The sequence below is a fragment of the Nomascus leucogenys genome, chromosome 5 (genome assembly GCF_006542625.1).
Source record: "Nomascus leucogenys isolate Asia chromosome 5, Asia_NLE_v1, whole genome shotgun sequence".
Taxonomy (NCBI): domain Eukaryota; kingdom Metazoa; phylum Chordata; class Mammalia; order Primates; family Hylobatidae; genus Nomascus; species Nomascus leucogenys.
The window spans coordinates 72,861,779-72,885,163 of record NC_044385.1 but is presented as its reverse complement, the minus strand read 5'-3'; the positions used below and the strand labels follow the sequence as shown (position 1 = coordinate 72,885,163).

General features: G+C 41.0%; 1 protein-coding gene across 4 annotated transcripts in view; it reads right to left on the bottom strand.

The window, feature by feature from the left end:
* Window positions 1–23,385, bottom strand: part of LRCH1 (leucine rich repeats and calponin homology domain containing 1) — a 201,558-nt gene that overhangs the window by 71,473 nt on the left and 106,700 nt on the right. For all 4 annotated transcript variants that reach the window (XM_030813371.1, XM_030813373.1, XM_030813370.1 and 1 more), the window contains exons 3-4: window positions 13,563–13,689; window positions 848–953 (exon numbers count right to left, since the gene is read on the bottom strand). In XM_030813371.1, the coding sequence (XP_030669231.1) occupies window positions 848–953; window positions 13,563–13,689 (233 nt within the window). The remainder of the gene's footprint in view (window positions 1–847; window positions 954–13,562; window positions 13,690–23,385) is intronic.

Sequence of the window (23,385 nt, the reverse complement as noted above, 5' to 3'; positions counted from 1 at the left end):
GTGAGATATTAGTCCAAGTATCACTCCAGCAGAGGCAGCACCCTCACCTCAGAACAGATTCTAGACACTGGGAGTTCCCAACCAGTGCTCCCAGATCCCCAAGGCTAGAAATCCTGACAGACAGGATCTGTAGAACAAAGCATGTCCCCGAAATTTCACGTCCCAAAACGTCACATAGCCATACCCAAAACAATTCATGTCATCCCCTGCAATGGGCTGGCTTGAATCCTTCGAAAATTCATATATTGACGTCCTAACCTCTATTACCTCAGAATGTGACTGTATTTGGAGATAGGGACTTTAAAAGGGTAATTAAGTTAATTAAAATGAGGTCATGAGGGCAGCTCTAATCCTTGGTGTCCTTGTAAGAAGAGGAGATTAGGACACAGACATGCACAGAGGGGAGATGACGTGAAGACCCAGGGAGGAGAAGATGCCACCCACAAGCCGAGAGGCCTCAGAGGGAACCAACCCTGCTGGCACCTTGATCCCAGGCATCCAGCCTCCAAAACTGTGAGAAGATGAAGTTCTGTTATTTAAGCCACTCCATCTGTGGTTCTTTGTTATAGTTAGCCCCAGCAAACGAATACACCCACGTCCACCCCCGTGTCCCACAGCATTACCTAGGGGAATGATTTTGTTGCTGTAGCCCTTGACTAAAATCACAGCCTGAATATCACTTTTTTGTTATCTGTATGTGAAATTCAAATCCTAATTATTAAGTAGTAGGCACACACACACACATACACACACAAAAAAAAGATCCACCCTCTTCACAAAAGTAAACCCCCCAAAACATAAAATAATGCAAGTCTCCCATTTTCTTCATTTTCCCTTTCTTTTTTACCTTGTGGTAAAACTTTAAGGTAATTTCTTCTGACATTCAGTTCTCGTAGAGATTTCAACTGACCTATCTGCTGGGGCAACGCTGTGATCTCGTTGCAGCTGACATCCTGTATCAAAAGCAGAGAGAGAAATAATAAACATCTTTTTCCAGGAAATCAAGCATTTCATGTGAAGTCTCCTTAAGGAATTTAAATATTTGGACAACTACACAGGTACACTTTTATATTCATCTCCAGGTCCCTAGCATTAAGACTCAGCACAGAGAAGAAAAAGCTGAACGTTTTAAACTCCCTCAGAGGAGAGAAAAATGGAGAAGGGTGGACATTAGTAGCATTCGGCAGCCGCTTCACCAGCCTCTGGCCTGCCACTTTGACATGCTTCGATTTTACTGAATTCTCACAACAAACCCACTGGGCAATATTACTAGCCTAATATTTACAAATCAAAAAGTGGGGCTCAGAAAAGTTTAGCCAGTCACCCAAAGCATGCAAGTGCCAGAGTTAACACTAGAAATGAATTACCAGCTCACTGTTGGGCCACTATCCCATCGTGCCTCTAAATAGAAGACTACAATGCATCTTATTTTACCAAACTCTCATGTTTTGCAGTGAAAAACTAGGATATTAATGAACTGTTTGGATGCACTATTTATTTAAAATGGAGTTCTTCACCACAGGCTAGAAACCTTACAGCTGACCACCTTGCCATCATTTCACAAGCAATTCTTGTCTTCTTTGCTTTAAGAAGCAAATACTCAATTAAGCCTTGATTGGAACCCCCCTTGACACATGCGAAATGGAGGCCTTGACATTTATAATCTTCTATATCCTTAGGATCTCCCCGAATCCCACTCTTCCTCTTGGCTCTAGGAGCCGTGCTGGGTTCTTCACTCCCCCACCCACCCCCAGCTACTCCTACGGTGTAGACCAGTGCTCTCTCTTAGCTGGGTGCTATCATGATCTCCTGACTGGTTTCCATACATCAGTCTCCGCCTTGGATGCATCCTTCACAGAGCGGCCAGAGTGCAAATGCCATCATGCTGTTCACCAGCTTAAACACTTGCAGAGGCTCCTCAACAACTATAAAGTCCAAACTGGGCAGTAAGGCCAGTGTCTATGATGAGGTCTCTCCATTTCTCCAGCACCATTTCTCTGAATGTCCCTCCTCACAACCTACACTCCAGCCACGTTACTGCTTCTGGCAGTTTTCAGTATTTAATAATTCCCAAACTTGTTCATGCTCCTTCCCTGCCTGATATGCCAGTCCCCAATATTGTCCTCTTGTTCCACTGACTCATTTTTAAAGACTTAATTCAAGCCTCAACCTCTTTCGTGAAATCTTTCACAAGGCTTCTCCCACCTCTCCCACTCTGATCTAATGCCCAGGGAGACTGACCACTTCTTCCTGTGTGGTCCTTTAGATAGCATGTCACTTTAAGTCATTTGCTCACGGGTTTACATTCCCCTTTAAGCCTATGAGCTCCTGGGTGGGAGGGACCATGTCTTATTCATTCCATCCTCCCAGTGCCAGGTAGAGTGCCAAGTATAAAGTAAGGGATCAATAAATGTTGGATCAAACTTCTAAAATCCACTTATGGTGACACTCCATAATACTGTGGCTCCTTCTGTCTCCAGGACCCTAGGACCCGGGATGCTCCAACATATACACTAAATCCCACGCAGGTCCCACTTGGTATCTCAGAACTAAAGATATAAATGATTCCAGTGAGATCAAGGCCTTAAATATCCCACTTTACCTTTGAACCTGGAAAAGCTCTCCCCTTTCACCATAGAAGGCAGCAAAGCCTCGTTTCAGAAATCTGTTTCACTTTCATTCAAATAAGATGAACTCATCATCGACCAATCCAGTGAACACTCCCAGGCTCCACATTTAGACCAGGCTGTACACAACACAGTTGATCCCTGCCCTCTAACCTGGTCTCATCTAAAAGGCTGCAGGTGATCTATCAACCTGTCCTCATCATGACAGTGCTCAATGGATACCACCCGATGAAGAGGAACAGTATCACTCCTGCTAAAAAGGAATGAAGTTGTCCTCTATAAAGGCTGAGTGTGCACAGTGCAGACACCTCCCCAAGCTTCTCTGTACAGCAGTCTGATGGGGGAGGTGGGGTGACATGGGCTGAGGGCACCGGGTGTTCAGCGGCATCACCCCCAACTGTGGTTGCTGTATCCCTCCTGGCCCAGAAAAGTCACACACAAGTTTGAGAAAAACACTTCTAGTGTTTAAAACAAAAACAGAAACAAACTCCACAAGCACATCTGCAGAGACAAAAACATCGAGGGAAGTAATTACAGAATTAGGAGGTCCAGAGATTGTGTTCAGTCACTCTCAGCCCCTCGCTGAGTCAGTAAATTGCCCTGCCTTTCTGAATGTGTTTCCACATGGGAGAAGAGAACAGTAAAATGCCATCTTTTCCCAATTACTGGGGCCTTTGCTCAGTCACAAGAGCCAACAATCAAATCCTTTCAATGAAAGCTTTCTTTGCCTTAACTAAGTTACAAATAAGCAAAAGGTGCCATTCCATCCTATTTTAAAAGAGTCCTCACACAAATACCACACAGGTGAGTCCTAGAAAATGCAGGAAATCACATCCTCCTATGGAACTCATGACCAGATACAGTCACTTTGGTGATGTTGTTGGCAGGAGAAGTGGGCGTGCTTGTGGGGAAGAATTAGAAGGAATTATTTTCCATCTCTAGAGAAAATGGACGTTATTGGCATCTAAAACAAGTTTTTTTAAAGTCTTGTGAGTGACAGCACGAGAAAGATCCTTATACAAATTATGGAAATCACAGATTTTCAATATGAAACTGACAATTTCCAGAAGCTTCAAAGACATAATTTTATTTTAATCTTTCTCTTAATAAATAAGGAGGGAGGAGGGGAAAGCAAAAAGATAACAGATATATTTAGGTAGCACGTTATTCACAGCATGAGATGAAACTAAGCCTTATTCCATTTTTTAGTGTGAACTATACTCACCTTGCTCTTTGCTGGTCATGTTTGAGTTAGCTAGGAAATCAAAATATGCTGTTTCTCTAATCGTAAGGTGATTTTTTTCCATCATATGTTTCTAACATAACAGCCTTATTAAAAAAATCAACTCCCCCTAGCGATATTTGAAAACTTATTTAGCAGTAGGGAAAATGATCACTCAATTTACTTTAAAAAACTTCATGTAACGATAAATACAAGTTTTTTCCCTTCTGATTTAGAGGACAGGATATCTGTAGACAATTCAAAACACAAAGTCCAATTGTCCGTTCACATTTTGGAGGGTATATGGTGAAGGTCAAATTATTTTAATAGTACTCTGCACTGTTGTCAATTACTTCCCATCCTGACAAATAATGGGGGGAAAATGCCCAAGCAGATTTAGCACATAGGATAACATTTCACTATTGTGTAATCAACATTGTAGAAATAGTGCAAAACTCTATTCCTACAAGGCACTGAATCTTGCCACGTTTTAAAGAGGTTATAAATTCATCACAAAAATAAAACCCCATGGGTCACTGTCTTAATTAGCTGGGGGTTAAGGAGGAAGAAACAGGAGATAATAGTCTAGGTGTTTGGGGATAAAATATTTCCGTTTTGAAAATGTAAAAGCAATATTTCTAGAATGGCCTTGTTCTCTAGAACACTTTTGTTCAAATTCAGCCTAAGATAAGGTATGAATTTTACAGACTGATTTAAAGAAGATACGATTTAGGAAAATGAATGTAAATAAAAACAACACTAATGCCTCACACTTCGGCAATTAGTAAGAATTTACCAGCTTATAAATTCCATATTCAGTGACTTATTAAAATAGTCAAATGAATCCCTTCTGAATTTTCTATTAGCCCTAAGCTATGCCTTAGAGAACGATTCCAAACTTCAGTGAAATCATAGCACCCTACAGTTAGTACTATAATACCACAAATACACAGGCAGATCAAAAAGAATCATGAGCATGTTATAAATATTTACTGAATTTATTCTTTTTGATACAGAAGCGAATCTAATTATAGTAATATAAATACTCAAGCTTAAGTTTTTTATAGACCAGCCAGTCCAACTTTGTCATTTAGATAAAAAACAAAATAGAGAATTTGAACTGTGACTTAACACGTACTTATTTTCCACTGGTCATCATGTTTTTAGGTAACCAAAAGAAAAACTTTAGAAATAAAATTCTCTCCTCATCACAATAAAAAGAGTCTCTAGAAGTATTAAAACCATGTTGGAGATTAATATATTTTTGTTACTAAGTGCTCGTTGCTAACTGACCTTCAGAATGCAAAAATAACAAGGATTTAAATTCGGAGAATAAATTCAGGGATTATTAAACTAGGTTATGCTCACTTTCAGAAAGTAATATTGTAAAAAATACTAGAAGTTTTTTTTGTTTTGTTTTGTTTTGAGACATTGTCTCGCTCTGTCGACCAGACTGGAGTGCGATGGCGCGATCTTGGCTCACTGCAAACCTCTGCCTCCCGGGTTCAAGCGATTCTCCTGCCTCAGTCTCCCAGGTAGCTGAGATTACAGGTGTGTGCCACCACACCTGGCTAACTTTTTTTTTTTTTTTTGTATTTTTAGTAGAGACGGGGTTTCACCATGTTGGCCAGGCTGGTCTCGAACTCCTGACCTCAGGTGACCCACCCGCTTTGGCCTCCCAACGTGCTGGGATTACAGGCGTGAGCCACCATGCCCGGCCGACTAGAAGTATTTTTTTTAAGGAAGGATGTCTAGTGAAAACCAACATAGGCAGGGCACGATGTTTCATGCCTATAATCCCAGCACTTTGGAAGGCCAAGGTGGGCAGATAGCTTGAGCTCTGGAGTTTTAGACCAGCGTAGAGAACATAAGGAAACCCTGACTCTACAAAAAGACGTTAAAAAATTAGTCGGGTATGGTGGCATGCACCTGTGGTTTCAGCTACTTGGGAGGCTAAGGTGGGAGGATTGCTTGAGCCTGAGAGGTCAAGGCTGCAGTGAGCTGTGACCATGGCACTGCATTCCAGCCTGAGTGACAGAGTAAGACCCTGTCTTAAAACAAAAAGAAAAAAGAAAAGAAAAAAAAAAAACATAAATACTGTGTCAAGATGATCTTGGTTACAGAATAGTTCCAGCAAGATCAGGCCACACACTGGAACTGCAGGTAGTACTTATACACGTGACCTTGCTCTGATACTTAGGTTTCAAAAACTTAGTATGGTAATACTGCTTGAGATGTATTTTTGTAAGAATCTAGCTCTTTATTTAATTGAATAAATGCAAACGTTCTGACAGGAACTGCAAGCTACTAATAGTAGCCTCCTGTCATGTAGCCATGCCCTTTGGTGGAAGTGCATTTTGTATGACTCACTGTGTAACTTTAGGTAAATGTCTTACCCTTTCTGTGTCTCTATCAAAAGAACAGGTAAGGATTAAATAATTCTAATTATCCTCCAATATGAGGAAAGTCTATTTGCTACATCAGAGATAATGAAATGATTTTGGTTGAAACACAGATATGTAACTAACTGAGAAATGTCAATTTTGATTTCTTAACAGTCAAAAACCCTCAATGCCTGTGGTCAGAACTTGCTGTCTTTCCCCCCACCCCCATGAGATGGAGTCTCTGTCACCCAGGCTGGACTGCGGTGGCTCAATCTCAGCTTGCTGCAACCTCCGCCTCCCAGATTCAAGCGATTCTCCTCCCTCAGCCTGCTGTGTAGCTGGGATTACAGGTGCATGCCACCATGCCTGGCTAATTTTTGTATTTTTAGTAGAGACAGGGTTTCACCATGTTGGTCAGGCTGGTCTTGAACTCCTGATCTCGGCCTCCCAAAGTGCTGGGATTACAGGCATGAGCCACCGCACCCGGCCAGAACTCGCTGCCTTAAAAAGAAAATACGTTCATTTAAACTTGAATCTTTCTCAAGAAAGCTCTGGAATAACAAATTACCACCTTTCAACATCAGTGTCTTTTTTCCAGAGCAAAACTCTATTGCACAGTTCTCCTAAGTTTACAAACACACGGCCTACCCCACTGCTCTTCAGAAGAAAGGCAGAAATGGAAGCACAGAAGGCCTTGAGCAAGCCCTGGGTTTCCAATCATCCCACAGAAACCAGAGGTTAAGAGGTGCCTCCAGAGACCACGAATGGACAAACAGCATGGCGAGCACGTGAATTTATGCCTCCGCTGTTATCTCCCTCAGAGACTGGAATGCTGCCCATGCAAATAATGAAGAAGGGATTTTCCTCAGCAGCTGCTCAATAATCAGTCTTTGAATCCAAACTCTCCACACAACCAAACATTTCATGAAAAAAGAATAAAAAATAGCATATCCAATCAAGGCCAGGAAATGCACCTTCCAACTAGTCGTTACTTGAGCCAGGCCTTGTGAGCTTTTTGATTAGAAAAGCAGGTTTTAAATCAGCGATATTGTGTTCTCTCATGTGAAGGTAAGAGCTAGAAGACATGATTTTCACACACTGCATGACTTCAGAGAGGATAGAATTGAGAAAAAAACATCTCTGGACCACAGCATGTCACCATGTACAGGGAACCAATGAGAAAACTCTTAGATCTTTGGCAAATGCCCCATAAAAGGTTCTCAATTTTATTGTGTTCTAACAGGGTGTTTGTTTTTACAGCTGCCTGTTAATTATAACACATGGCACTTATACAGCATCTCTTAACAAATATACCTCATCCATCAGGCATGGTTTAGCAGTAAAAGAACCATGTTTTCAATACGTTAACAAGGTTTTAATGAGTAAAATGAGATTTAGCCAACACAAGTCTACAGACCACTTCCCTGACTCTTGGTTCCACAGTAACAAAACATTAGTGAGACATTGACCATTTGTACCAAACCTTTTTTTTTTGTAACATTTTCCTCCCACAACTTTAATGGAAAAACCACTGGGAGTTAAACCAGGGAACTCCAAGGAGAAAAATCACGGCCCCACTCCATGAGGGGCTTACAGTTTAGGTGAAGAGACAGTGCTGTATTGTGGTGAGGACTCTGATTTAAAAACCTCATTTTGACTCCAGCTCTACCTCTTCATATCCTTGTGGCTTTGGCTAAGTAATTCTAAAATTGAAACTTATTTGTAAAATATAAACATGATACCTACCTTGCTGGCTTATTTTCAAGACTATATGAAATAATAGATGTATAACTAGCAGAGTGCCTGGTATATACCAGGTGCTCAGTAAATGTGAATGCTTTATCTCTTCTCCTTATAGAAAGCACAGGCAGACAGACGTACAAAGCAACATATCCATACGCTACAGCAGTGAGGCAACAGAGTATATAGAAGTCATTCAGAACAGCCAGAGAGGTCAGAAAGTTCCAGATCATTCCCATCTGAAATGACCCTGGAGGGGCCAGCTCCATGGAGCTAAGATTCCATAAGTTTTCCTGCAGCTGCAACAATGTAGAAATACAACTTGGCTGCTCTTGTTGAGTCAAGAAAAGGACATGTCAGTAGTGTATCTTTGTGGCTTCTTCATGGGAGGAGGAACAACTGCTTTTCGACATTTCCTGCACAGTCTCAAACGGCAGGACAAGGCAGTGACTGAATGGGAATGCATTTAAAAAAAAAAAATCTTATATAATTCTAATGTATTTAGAAAGATATCATTTTCCAACTCCAATTCCTTTCACAAATTAGAAAAGACAACTGCTTTCTTGTAGATGGTTAAAGTTTTTTTTATTTTTTATTTTATTTATTTTTTTAAGTGACTGCTGACTCTGGAATGTTCACTCACACTTAGAAGAAAAGAGAGTTTACAATTCTAATCGAGCATGGTGGCTCACGCCTGCAATCCCAGAACTTTGGGAGGCCAAGGTGGGTGGATCACTTGAGGTCAGGAGTTCGAGAGCAGCCTGGCCAACATAGTGAAACCTCATCTCTACTAAAAATACAAAAAGTTAGCTGGGCTCAGTGGTACGCACCTGTAGTCCCAGCTACTTGGGAGGCTGAGGCAGGAGAATTGCTTGAACCTGGGAAGCAGAGCCTGCAGTGAGCCGAGATTGTGCCGCTGCACTGCAGCCTGGGCAACAGAGCAAGACTCTACCAAAAAAAAAAAAAAAAAAATCCATTTTGAATACTCTGAGTCTGATGTGAACAATTTAAAAATATTTCTTCTAAAATAGTTAACAAACAATACTTAGAGCCTAATAAGCTGAGACACTGTCTTGGCACTGAAGGGCTTCAAGTATTCTGAATGCTTGGGGTGCTCCCAAATCTTGTAACAAGTTGGTTACTTTGTGACTACAAAACAGAAGCCTCCCACAGCAATTCTAGAATTACTTCTGGCCCTCCAGGGAATTTTTTTTTTTTCCAATTGATAGCTAAAAATAATGATATGGTTACCTATAGTAATACTACTATTTTAAGCAAAAAGATATGAAAGATAAGTGAGAATGGATGGAAAATAATCTTTTTTTTAGACCGTGACTTAAGCAAGGCCAGTCCCTCTTTGTGGTTAAATAATGACCACTTACTGTATTTTTACCAACTTCATAATTAAATGCTTTTCCAAAGATCACGCTTGCTCATACACAGGGGCAGGAGAATAGAAAGAACATAGGCGACAGAGCTGCCGAATCCAGGAGGGTGGCCAATGAACACCAGAAACATGGCCAGTCCAACAACCTGTGATGCACTTTCAGAGTTACGTACACACTGGATTTCAAAGACATAGCATGAAAAAAAAGCATCTAAAATACCTCATTAATATTTTTTATATTATACAGGTGACAAAGTAATAATGTTTTGGCTATTTTAGGTTAAATAAATATTATTACAATTAATTTCACTTGCTTTTTATTTGGCTATGTATCTACCAGTATTTCAAAAATCAAATTTACTGCTTACATTATATTTCCACAGGACTGCGCTGGGTGAGGGTGTTTCAGCTTATGTTACAATTTAGCTACACAGGGGTGACTCCATATGTCATGCACTGGCTTTCTGCCTCGGGTTTCTTCATTCGTAAGATGTCAAGAGTTTGGACTAAATGCCTTTTACAATCCCCTATTGCTCTAAGATCCTAGAACTTGTGGGTTCAACAGTTATTGCAGGTGGAGAAAAGACACAAGAACCAGGTGAAGACAGTCCTGTAACTGGGATGTAGGGCAGCCCTCGTTAGAGCTGGGCCCAGGACAGGGTGCCCAAGAAAAGCATGGGGTGTCCCTTAGAGCCACCCTAAAGCCAGTGTGTCCTGACGCTGGAGACAACACTGTTTACACATGTCAGCCCTGCAGCTGACAAAGGGTATTTGAGGAAAGCCCTGCTCTCGTATGGGGCTGCCTCTCAGGCTCAGCACATGTGCCACCTGCTAACAGATAAGCCAGTTGACACAGCTCTAGAGCACAGCTGATGGATGGCATGCGGTGTCACTTACACCCAAGGTTCATGGGACAGAAGCAAGTATCAGCACCAAAAAGTTCCAGAAGATTGATTTCACCCATGTGCCACCCATCTGCACAGGACCTCAAATAATGAAAAAAAAAATCAACTTGTCAGCTTTATTCATAATTGACAAAACTTGCAAGCCACCAAGATGTCCCTCATGAGGTGAGGAGATAAACTGTGCAGGCAGTGGAATATTATTCAGCACTAAAAAAAAAATGAGCCGTCAAGCCATGGAAAAACATGGAGGAAACTTAAATACATATTACTAAGTGAAAGAAGCCAATCTGAAAAGGCTACATACTGTGTGGTTCCAACTATGTGATATTCTGGAAAAGGCAAAACTATGGAGACAGTAAAGATCAGTGGTTGCCAGGGTTAAGGAGGAGGGAGGGATGACACAGAGGATTTGTAGGGTAGTGACAGAGACACATGTCATTATACATTTACCCAAACCAATAGAATGTACAACACCAAGAGTGAACACTAATGTAAACTGTGGACTTTGGGTGACATTGATGTGTCAGGATAGGTTCACAGATTGTAACAAATGTACCACTCTGGTGAAGAATGTTGATGACAGGGAGACTGTGCATGTGTGGGAGTAGAGGGTATGTGGGATATCTTTGTACCTTCCTCTCAATTTTGCTGTGAACCTAAAACTGCTCTTAAAAATAAAGTCTGTTTTTTTTTTAAATTGTTATTCATACTGTATTTGCAAATCCTAACCCAAATTTTAGCAGCCATGGATTTTGTGGCCATCAGATACCTAAAAGAAGCATTAAAAGAAAAAGCAGCAGCATATGACCGTCACTTTCATCCAAAGCTTTCATCTAGGAAAATTTTTGTTTCCTAGAACCAGTCAAAATGACACCTTCTGAGTTATGTGGACAGCAAGATTGAGTCTTCCTGCCCCCTCAACCCCATTCAGGCCCAGCACCTGAGGGTCTTCACAATCTGCCCCAGCCATCTTTCCAGGTTCACCTTCAACCATTCAACAGTAACATTCAGCAAACACCTGCTGGGTGCCTATCAGGTGCCAGGCACCTGGGATGCAACGGCAAGTAAGCAGCTTTCAGGGTGTGGGGGGAGCTGGCACAGAGAAATCCAAGTAAGAAAACAACTGTGATGCTAGGAAAATTGAGTAATAAGTATGGAGTGCTTGCCTTAGGAGCACCTAACTCAGGCTTGGAGGATCTGGGAAGGCTTTTTGGACAAAGTGAGATCAACTTGGCTAAGAACTAACCAAGAAAGGAGGGGGAAGGAAGAAACAGCCCATGACGAAAGGGTGACATGTGCACAAGTCCAGAAGTGAAAATGAACAAGGTGCATTCCCAGAAGGTAGGAACTCGGAGAGCGAAGGTGCCAGTGGCAAGAGATGAACCCAAAGAGGTGAGCAGGGGCGCAACCACAGAGGGCCTCGAATGCCCTGTGAAGGAGTTGCCTGTGGCCTAAATCTAAGGCAGTGGGCGTGAGGATGGCATGCCCAGCCTCATTCTATCTACCTAGACTTCAGCAGCATTAAACAGCTTCCTACTCCCAAGCATAACATGGACTTCTAGGATGTATTGCCTTTGCACAAGCTGTCCCTTCTCCTTGAATGCTTTCCCTGTCCCTGTCCCTGACTTCTTTTTTCCTCCTAGGAAATCCCACATGGGCTTATTTAAGGGGCCTCTCAAAGGGTTCTTCTTTTCCAAATCTCTCAAAACCCGAAGACTGAATTAATTAATCATTCCCTGCCTCGTGCACATGCTTCTTGTAATAGAAACTTTTGGGGACAGGGTTGGGGGGGGGATGGGCAGTGTCTGCTCAAATTAATATCTGTCTTCTTTCAGAATTACGCCCTTTGGTGGCAGCCCAACAGCCACATCTGAGCAGCGTGACCATGTGCCTTGGGCACAGCAGACTCAGTCAGGGGAGAACATCAAACCAGATCTGCCTCTCACTTAGAACCCAGGGCTGAGAGATGCTAGTAGGTCTCTTGCTAGGTGCTTTACCCGGGAGAACATCTAAACTTGGGCAACCTCTGCCGTTCTATGGAAGAGGAAAAGCTGAGCAGAAAAATGAACCGCTGCCATTGTCCTTCACAACATTCCAGTGTCTTGTCCTAGTCACTCATGATCTGTGACCAAATGTCTTTATCGTAAGTGATCTGATGGACCCCTGCATCCTCTAACCAACCCTGATTTTTGGTGTGAGCTAGTTGGAATGAGTTTTGGACAATGCTATCAAATAATCCATGAAAAAGACACTTTCTATAGCTCTGATGCCTTTCTATAGCAATTATTAACTTCTATATTAAAGTCAAAGTTGATACATATGTGACATGGGTGCCATCACTTTCCTAGCCCAATCCCACTACAGACACGACTAAGCAATCACAGCATTCTCTATCTGGGCCTCACAGGCCAGCACCGTGGTGCTCCAGGTGGCCCCAGAGGAGCTGGCACAATAGATAAAACTTATCGGCCATCAATGTTCTAGACTGGAATCTACTGGAAGACAGGTACTGTGCCCTCTTCATCATTTAATCACATCAAGCCCTGTGCCTGACACAAGGTCAGGATGGAATAAGCCCATGCTTAGATGATAAGTGAAGACTATTACCTTTCAGCCTGACTGCTAACTCCTGTTTCTTCCTTCACCTATGTTAGCTCAATGAAAGTTTAGAAAGCATTCATTATTTCCCAATTTAGAAAAAAGGTAAATAATTAAATTAGTAGTGAAAGAGCTGAAATATAACAGTGCATCTCAGCTTCACACACATTTGTAATCCATCTCTGCTCATCTATAGCTTGTTCTCCTTTTCTATCCCTAGGGACACGGTCACATTTTAAAATTACATCAATTTGCGACAATGATTTCTAAAATCTCCACAGAATCAGAGCACCCTGTTCTTTCTGTCTTCTGACTTAATTTTATACCTTCATGAAGTGTGGCCTACTAACTTATTTGTAGATTATTTTGGCAGTTTAGCCATAATTTTTTATAAATTTATATGCAATCTGAAAAAAAATACTAACTACAACATGATAGCCCATAAACTTCAAAAACTGCAAATCCTGCAAACTTCAGGAGCTGTAAATCACAGGAAGCCTTTAAATTCCAGGAACTGTGTCTGTCACAGTGAAGTTTCAAAGCTGTTCCTCTCCCCACTTAATGTCTTTATCATGTACCTGCCCCCAAACAACAGAGACTCCACCTTGTCCAACTGTAGCAAAAAGTTTTTCTGAATACCTTGATAGGCTACGATCAGTCAACCAACCAAAAAGAGCATCTTAAAAATCGGTAACATACCAACTCCATCAACTGTTTGAGCTGACCTATCTCTTCTGGTAATGATCCAAGTTTGTTGTTACTTGCGATTAAGACTTTGAGAGGCAGACCACACAGGCAGGCAGGCAGGGCGGACAGCTGATTTCGACTGCAAAGACAATACAACAAAAACACATGTAAACAGAAAGGCCACTTCATACTGTCTGTGAACCTGTTTTTAACAAGAAAGGAAAAAGGAGTGATCTGAGTAGACATTTTACAAATACAAGAAGTCCAATATATTTTCTGTATATGTGATAACTCAAATGACAAGTATGTAAGAAAACAAAATATGTTTGTTTTCTTTTTTTTTTTTTTTTAAAAAAAAGAAGGATATGGGCAGTTCTGAAAGAGACAACTTTCTTCAACACAAGGAATGCCATCAAAGTCCCCTCCCACCACCCCCACCGCCACTTAGAAGCTGAGCCCTTGGCCAGCCAGGAGGCAGATGGAGAGCACATCCTGCACAACCAATAGCAACGGGAAGCTGGTGCCAACTGCCCTCTCCTGACAATGTGTGCAGGAAACTCAGCTGGACCAAAGCAACGAGCACCACACAGGCATCATTTCATCCATTGCAGTAGGGATGGGGAAGATAATTTTGCTGCAACTCACAAAACCACCGGGCTCATTTCCAACATTTCGACTCAGCTTCCTTTTGTTAAAACAAGGGTTGCTACAGTTAAAGTCTGTTTTGGTATCTGCAAGAGAGCTAATTAAAAGGAAAAGAGAGGGAAGTTGGTCTTCTGGCGAACTGGAACTGCAGCCCAGAGGGGTTTAGTTCCACAGAGCAGCCACAAAAGTCTAAGTTGACATCCCCTCTCTGCCCTAGAAGAAAAGGGTCTCTACCCAGAAGTTTCTGAACTTTCTATCATCAATGCTTAGTTTTCATGGAGATGGAAAATATTGGATAAATAAAATCTACGAACCATCCTTATTTATATGTCAGCCATTTATTTCAGTCTCCTCCCCAACAAAAAGCCCCTTTTTCCTGTTACCAAGCAAAAAGACAGATGGTTTTCAGTTTCCCTTTCTTTCTCTGCCCTTCTGGTGCTGAAGCCAACAACCACGGAGTGAAACATCTAAAAATCTGTATGTCATTCAGTGCAACTATTTAATAAAACTGCTGTGTGTTTGTGCACACATGCATAAAGTTTCAGAAGTTGTGTTCCTATGTGAGTGTATTTACAGACATGCATGTATCTGTGTATGTGAGGGGGAGAGACAGACAGAATGGAAATACACCAAAATACTATCAGTACTCCTCTTGGGGTATAGGTACAATGGATGGTTTTTATTTCCATCATTATACTTTGATGTATTTTCCAAACTTCCTACAAGTGCTTTTATCCTCAGGAAAGAAACATCATTATAAAATAATAAATGTGACCTGGATATGTGTTACATGAGTGCTCCTATTTGTGAAAATTCTATTTTTTATTTTTTATTTTTTAAATTATACTTTAAGTTCTAGGGTACATGTGCACAACGTGCAGGTTTGTTACATATGTATACATGTGCCATGTTGGTTTGCTGCACCCATTAACTCATCATTTACATTAGGTATATCTCCTAATGCTATCCCTCCCCCATCCCCCCACCCCACAACAGGTCCTGGTGTGTGATGTTCCCCTTCCTGTGTCCAAGTGTTCTCATTGTTCAATTCCTACCTATGAGTGAGAACATGAAAATTCTTTGAGATGTATACTTATGATCTGTGCACTTTTCTGAATGTATGTCATTCTTCAATTAGAAGTTTGACTCTCCTCCATATGAGGGGGCAGAAATCTGGTTAACTGAAGGGCATCTCTACCTGATGGGCTCAGAAAAAGCAGGTGCTGTGCTGTGGAAAGAACCTTTCTAATCTGGGCACGGCGTTGTCAACACCTTGATATCTCTGCTGCTCCAGGCACTCAATTACCCATGTAACTATGTTTTAGCAAGAAGAGATACAGTCATATCTTCTCTCCATTGTGCAGATCCATGGAAAAAGCTATTTCCAGAAAGAGGCAGATTTTTCTCTAAGAGGGTCCAGCAGAAGGAGGGAGGAGATTGAGTGCCCTCCTGGTAGGTTCCTGGCTTGCAAAGGACCAACCAGCTCTTCACTTTCCCTGGTTAGCAGGATTGGACCAAGAGAATAAGGGCAATGGGCCCGCACTGGCACTCTCTCCTGGTCTCTGGGGGCGGTGGAAGGGAGGAGCTAGGGCCAGCAGCCTGTGTTTCTGCCTCTCACATCACTCCCAAGGCCCTCTCTCACCAGCAGGGGCTCAGTGGGACTCTTTTGGCTGGAGGAGGGGGTCTTCCTCTTACCCTGCTGTGAGGGCTTTTTCAAGCTCCAAAAAAGGCTCCTTCAGAAAAGAGAACTCAGTTTATTAAAAGGTGGCAAGTAAATAATCTGAAATGTAACTTGTGGTTATAAAATATCTGTTAATATGCAATTTTATAAAGTGAGGATCGGCAAATAAAAATGCTAATAAGGCAAGTCTATTTATTTGGAGCCATACGTAAACCTCCTTTTGAAGAGGGATAATGAGAACAGAGATTAGTATTTTCAAGAAAGTTCTACATTCCTATTTTTAGCAGAGTTAACAAATACAAGTTAAGATCTTTCCTACGTTTCTTTGCCTGGAAACTCAGTTACACTCTGAGTTATCCATCTCACTAGTTGGTGCAGGGATCTAACCAGATTAGCAGATATGGAATTGGGAGAGTCATGTATCAACTACTTTAAGAAACATAAAGAAAGCTCTGCTCATTCAGATGCATGAGTATTTGAGATTACATGGGTTTATTCTCACTGGAGATCTTCCAGGGTGGGTACTTACTTAAAATAAAATAAAATCTAAGCTTGTGAAAACATTCATGGTCTCTTTGATGGGAACGGATGCTTTTTACACTAAAAGCTGCTGATGGAATGGCCTATCTCATATTTATGTTCCATACATGTCTTGTTTACACTGTAGTTAATCATCTGTAGACTTACCAATTCACCATGCCAAGAATTTAGTCATCGTACAGCATGCTACAGACCTGGGGCACATTTCTTCAACTTCATCCATCTGCTCCCTCAGCCTCTAGTTCATATATTTTATCACAGGATGTTCCTGTATTACTTGTAATTTCCCCAATAGAAAAAGGAAATACACATGCACACAAAAACCCATTTGCTCTCCAGCAAATATTTAGACAGGAGAGGAAAAGCTGCATTCCCTTTAATCCTCTACCCACTAGCAACCACAGCAGCAGCCTCAGCTTTTTGAAACCACTCTTCTGGCAGCAATTTTTCTCAAGCAAGTAAGTGCCTCAGACCACAATCCACTATCCTACACCCTGGTCTTCTGCAGCCTTGGTGCTATAAACTGGCTCTATGCTGAAAGAACGTTTGAAAATAAGGCCATATTGTATCTGACAAGCTACATCACCAGAGCCAAGTCTACACCCCCACCCCTACCCTAAACCCGTCTCTTGTCACTGTCCCTGCAGAGTCTGGGTTGAAGATCAGGGTGGGGAGGAAAGAGAAAGAGAGGGAAGGCAGTAGGCTTTGACCAGATCCATATTAGTGTGAATGCTTCATTTTCCATTGTTTTCAGTTAAATGACTTCCTGCTGGATTCATTTGTCTATTTCATCATTTCAAGATGAAATAAGGCAGCTCAATATAATCTAAACATTCTTGGCAGCCTAAATTTGCAGGATTCATTTATCTTGGCTTCAAGTACCACTATCCCTCACTTAACTCCTAAATTAAGGAATTTACAAACCAAATCACTTTTTCTGGTTTTAATTTTAGAGTATTATTTTGATGTATTTTGACTATGGTACTTATTGATGTCCATAGTTGGAGTCTCAATCTTAGTATCTGGTATTATTTATTATTGGCTTATCAAAAGGTTATTTTCCTTAAGATATGTGATTATAAAGACATGCTATGTTCTCACAGGTGATTTTATTAACAGAGCATAATACCCACATTTTTTAATTCTACTGGAATATACCTCTGTATTTTCAGTGAATGGATTCACTTAACAGAACACAGAAATTATTTTCACTTAGAAAATAATTTATAGAAAAACTTGTATAACAAATTTACTCACTCAATCGGCTGCTTGGTGTGGCAGAAAAATCACCAATTGTAAAAACCTTTCAGATTGTCAAGAGACTGCCCCTCCCAGACTAAGCCAATTTTTAAGTAAGAGATAAAGAAAGAAAGGCCACCTGCTGTGAAATTTTAAGACCTGGGTTAAAATACCATAGAGATGATTTGCCACAAATCAGGTAAATCACTTAATCTCTCTGGTTTTCTCAGCTATAAAACAGAGACAGTAAGACCTACCTAACATGACATTATAGATGTGAAAGTGCTCAGCCCAACACCACATCCATATATAAAAAGATTAAACCTCACCCAGCCACTAATGTAACAAAGCAGCGAGGAGGTGACCATAAAGAGCATAGGTGTGCTCAGCTCAATTTTACAGCCATGTGTTGCTTAATGACAACGATACCTTCTTTAAAATGCTTCATCATGCCATTGTGTTATTGTGTGAATATCACAGAAAGTACTTACACAAACCTAGGTGTCTAGCCTACTCCATAGCTAGGCTATATGGTATAGCCCATTGCTCCTAGGCTATAAATCTGTACAACACGTTACTGTACTGAATACCATAGGCAACTGTAACACAATGATAAGTAATTTTTGTATCTAAACACATCTAAACACAGAAAGGGTAATGTGTTACGCTCAGATGTTAAGATGTGGCTACAACGCCTATGTCACTACGCCATAGACATTTTTCAACTCCATTATAATCCTTTTTTTTTTTTTTTTTTTTTGAGACGGAGTCTCACTCTGGCACCCAGGCTGGAGTGCAGTGGCATGACCTCCACCCACTGCAAGCTCCGCCTCTCGGGTTCACACCATTCTCCTGTCTCAGCCTCCTGAGTAGCTGGGACTACAGGCGCCCACCACCGTGCCCGGCTAATTTTTTGTATTTTTAGTAGAGACGGGGTTTCACCGTGTTAACTAGGATGGTCTCGATCTCCTGACCTCGTGATCCGCCCGCCTCCACCTCCCAAAGTGCTGGGATTACAGGCGTGAGCCACCGCGCCCAGCCTAACTCCATTACAATCTTACACCACTGTCATATGCGTGGTCCATTGTTGACCAAAATGTCATTATGTGGTGCATGACTCTATTTATTAAATTTACTTATTGTACATCCTAATTGCTAAAATGTTAGCCACCTTTAAAATATGGTTTAATGCTTCCCTCACTGAAAACATATACCAATTAAAAATAAAGAGACAGCTCAGACATGCCAGGGTGAACCAGGCTGGGCTATAAAATTTCAGGCCCAAACAAACCATGTACCTAATTCCAATCTGGGTAACCAAGACTACAACATATAATCCTATAAATGACATTTTCTCTCTCATCCTTCCTAATTCCAGGATCCTGCCATTTCACTGGAAAAGCATGAACATCCAGGGGTTACAATCCCTGTTTACTACTTTTTTTCAAATAGTAATGGAAATAATGATGTAAAGTCATTAACCATCACAAAACTATTAAGGAAATGACACAGGCCTGAATCTAAAGAGTCACAAAGAAAGCTGGGCAGGTTTCACAGCATGGATACTCTGGGCTTACCCAATACTGTAGTCTCAGCAAGGGAAAGGAGCTAGCAAGGATCCAGTTGTTGTTGATCTGAATATTACTGTCTGTGCTTGGCACTTGACCTACAGTAAACAGCAATTATTTTACTTTAGCCTAGTAAGTTTCCTTTTCACAGGATACCTCACCTAATTTTGTTTTTATGCTGTTTTATGAATACCCTGTTTGCTTCTCATTAAAGTTAGAGTAACTTTTTGCTGTTTTGCATATGACACCTGACTGTTGTCTTTATATGCACACAGCAATGAACAATATCCATAGAGAACCATTTCCTTTTTCCTGCTTGTTCCATTCTGAAAAATCCACCATGGCAAAATGTCTCACCCTGGTTTCCCCTAATGACTGAGTGCTTCCCCTTCATTGCCTGTCCTCCCCCTACATTCCACCATCATTAATTACACGTCTAAGACAATGAGCAACAACAACAACAACAAAAGCTTTGAGTTGCCTGGTGACAGTCTGGTCAACTGTAATTTTACGCTATAAAGCTAAAATCAAATACAGACTATCTTTACGCTTAAATGTAAAGCTAAAAAATAACATTTGACATTAATTTTTAGGACAGAGATTTATTATTATCTTATATATTTATATATTATATAGGCTCTTAATTATATAATGTATATTAAATCTGGGAGTCTAAGTTTAAATCTAACATTGAAAGCAGTTATGCTAACTACAACCTGACTGTGGCAATCATTTGAAGACTTAAAATGTTTTCAGACTGGAAAAACAGAATCATCATTTGAATTGAATCTGAAACCAGTCTTGAAAGCTACACCAATCAATTTCACACTCCATACACATAAAAGCCATGTTTTGAGAAGGTAAAAGATTAACTTTAGAAAAGAGAACTGCAAGAAAAGCAAGAAAACAAAAACAGAGTGTCTAAAGCAAGTCTGAATTCAGGCAGATTTCTGCAACGGTCATTTATTTCACTGTGCATTTTCCTGTGCATACCTGCACCATATTTGGCCTCTTGCAACTGAACTGGTTTCCCACAATAATAGCGTATCTCCTCGTGAGTATAAATAAACCACTGCTTAAAATATTCCTTTATATATATATATATATATACATATATATATATATATATATCCCCAACGGTCAGCAACCAATGTAAGCTACCAATATCTACAGTTAGATTTCAAAGGACAGTTTTGATAACTAGTTCTATCTTAATTATTTTCTCTCTCTTCTTCTAAGAGTTTTTCAATTCTAAAAGATCAAGGCCTATTTTGTGCTCTAAAAGCCATTGCTTTAAATTTCCTCTATTTTAAAATGGAAGTGAATGCTCAAAATCAACTGAGCTTTCAAAATAAGTGAGCTTTGGATGTTCAAAGAGAACTCAATATCTAATACCAGCAAAAATATTAATTTTGCAAACACTTTCAGAGGCAACAAAGCAGATGTGGGCTTTTAAGTATTAAGACTTGTAGCGGCCTTGGCCGGGCGCGGTGGCTCACGCCTGTAATCCCAGCAATTTGGGAGACCGAGGCGGGCGGATCACGAGGTCAGGAATTCGAGACCATCCTGGCTAACACGGTGAAACCCCGTCTCTACTAAAAATACAAAAAATTAGCCGGGCGAGGTGGCGGGCGCTTGTAATCCCAGCTATGCGGGAGGCTGAGGCAGGAGAATGGCGTGAACCCCAGGGGGCGGAGCCTGCAGTGAGCCGAGATCGCACCATTGCACTCCAGCCTGGGCGACAGTGAGACTCCGTCTCAAAAAAAAAAAAAAAAAAAAAAAAAAAAGACTTGTAGCGGCCTAAGCTCCGGGTCTTGAAAAATACCATTGTGCAGATCATTGCTCCTGGCACACAGGAAATTATCACTAAATGACTAGGAAAGATACATCGGCAGTGGAGATAATTCTCCCACTTTCTGGAGCTATGTGCCAGGTGGAATCAATCCTAGTTTCCTGCTATCAGGAAGGTATTCCTACTTTGCTTCTCTTCCATACCACCTACCAAAGCCTAGAAAATATATACATTTTCAAGCGATTCTCCTGCCTCACCCTCCTGAGTAGCTGGGATTACAGGTGCATGCCACCACGCCTGGCTAAGTTTTGTATTTTTAGTAGAGACGGGGTTTCACCATGTTGGTCAAGCTGGTCTCAAACTCCTGACCTCGTGATCCGCCCGCCTCAACTCCCAAAGTGCTGGGATTACAGGCATAAGCCACAGCGCCTGGCCAAAAATATATATTTTTTACTTTAACATCTTTCCCCCATAAAAAAGGAAAGGGATACTGACACGGACTTAGGTGAGCACAGTCTACTGAGATCAATTTTTACCCAGGGACATTAAGGTAATAAAAATATTCATAATAAAAATTAAGATGCCTGAATATTGCCATTTACCATTTGAAGACGCATTCCTCTCCATTTATTTCTAGAAATGTTTGAATGTGTAACATGCATGGATATTAGTGTACGTACATCCTTTTTTCCTACTCATCCCTCCAAGGAAATGAATCTTCAGAGAGCGTCTATTGTATAACTTGACAACTACTAATAACTAGATTCTTCTTTAGTGTTCTAATATTTTTACACAAAGAGGTCACTCTTTGCCAACAATACTAAAAAATCCACTTACTTTACTCAAATACTAGCTCTTTTGCCACTATGTTTCTTAACCCATATTGCAATTTGAATGATGACACAGCATGCCACAAAACTTAATTCAACAAGTCAACAAATATTTCTTGGCTATTATGTATAAGGCACTGTGTTGGCACTAAGATGATTATTTTATTTATATTCCCAACCATCTTGTAACATAAGTACTAAGACCTCCCACTTTTCAGACACAAAAACTGACATTCAGAGAATTTAAATAATTCATTCTAAGCTGCCTGACTAGTGAGTGCCTCTGTGTTCAGGTTTGAAACCGGGTGGGTCAGGCTTTAGATCAAAGTCTGTGGTCTCCCCTCTACACAGCACAGCCTTTTCTCATTTCCTCTGGAATAAAACGTACAGGTAAACCAGGAAAACAGTGGAAGGAGGGCACAAAATTCCAAGCAGGAGGCAATGAGATACTGAACTAGTAGTTAATGATTGATTTATGTAAAAATGAATGGAGGAAAAGGGGTCAAAGATAATTTCTGAGATTCTGACCTAGGGTGCTGAAGAAAAACAGTAGGAGCATGAACAGAAACAAGGATCAAAGATATACTAATTTGGAAAATAAGAAAATGGGCTTAGTCTAGCACATACTGGAATTTGAGGGTCACTGGGACATCTAAGAGGAGCTGAATATTAGGGAACTGGGGAAATGAGGGCTAGTTCTCAACTGAGTCAAAGGGATAAAGAATATATTTGAGACACAAGAGGCATAAGGTCTTGGAGAGAAGATTTAAGACCAAAGCTTTGGGGAACTCTAGCACTAAGTTGCAGGAAGAGAAAGAATATCCAGATACAGTAATAGAGAAGAAAAAGGAAGAAGTAGAAAAGTGACCAGGAAAGCGTGTGACCAAAGACAACAAAGGAAGGCGCTATCGTGTCAAATACTGAAAAGAAGTAGATTATTTTCTACACCTGCTGAGTTCCTGCTCTGTCCAAGAACCTGTTCTAAGCTCTGAGAAAATATGAAATGTGTGTAAATCCTAAGACTTTATGTCTAACAAGACTAGCCAACTTCTCTCTAAGCTGGTATCACCTACATCTATCTGAACATTGATCATGTATTTTAAAAGTGCTGTGGCAGCAGATATTTCCTTCTGGGATTCTAAAAATCTAAGTTAAAAACCTTAGTGACTCCCAGGCCAGGCGCGGTGGCTCACGCCTGGAATCCCAGCACTTTGGGAGACCAAGGCAGGCGGATCACGAGGTCAGGAGATCAAGACCATCCTGGCCAACACAGTGAAACCCCGTCTTTACTTAAAAAAAAAATAAAACTTAGCCAGGCATGGTGGCAGGCACCTGCAGTCCCAGCTACTCGGAAAGCTGAGGCAGGAGAATGGCGTGAACCCGGGAGGCAGAGCTTGCAGTGAGCCAAGATCACACCACTGCATTCCAGCCTGGGCAACAGAGCGAGACTTTGTCTCAAAAAAAAATTAGTTACTCCTAAGGAATACAGAAAGTGAGACTTCCTTTACCGATCTTATCATGCAAGGTAGAATGAAAAGAC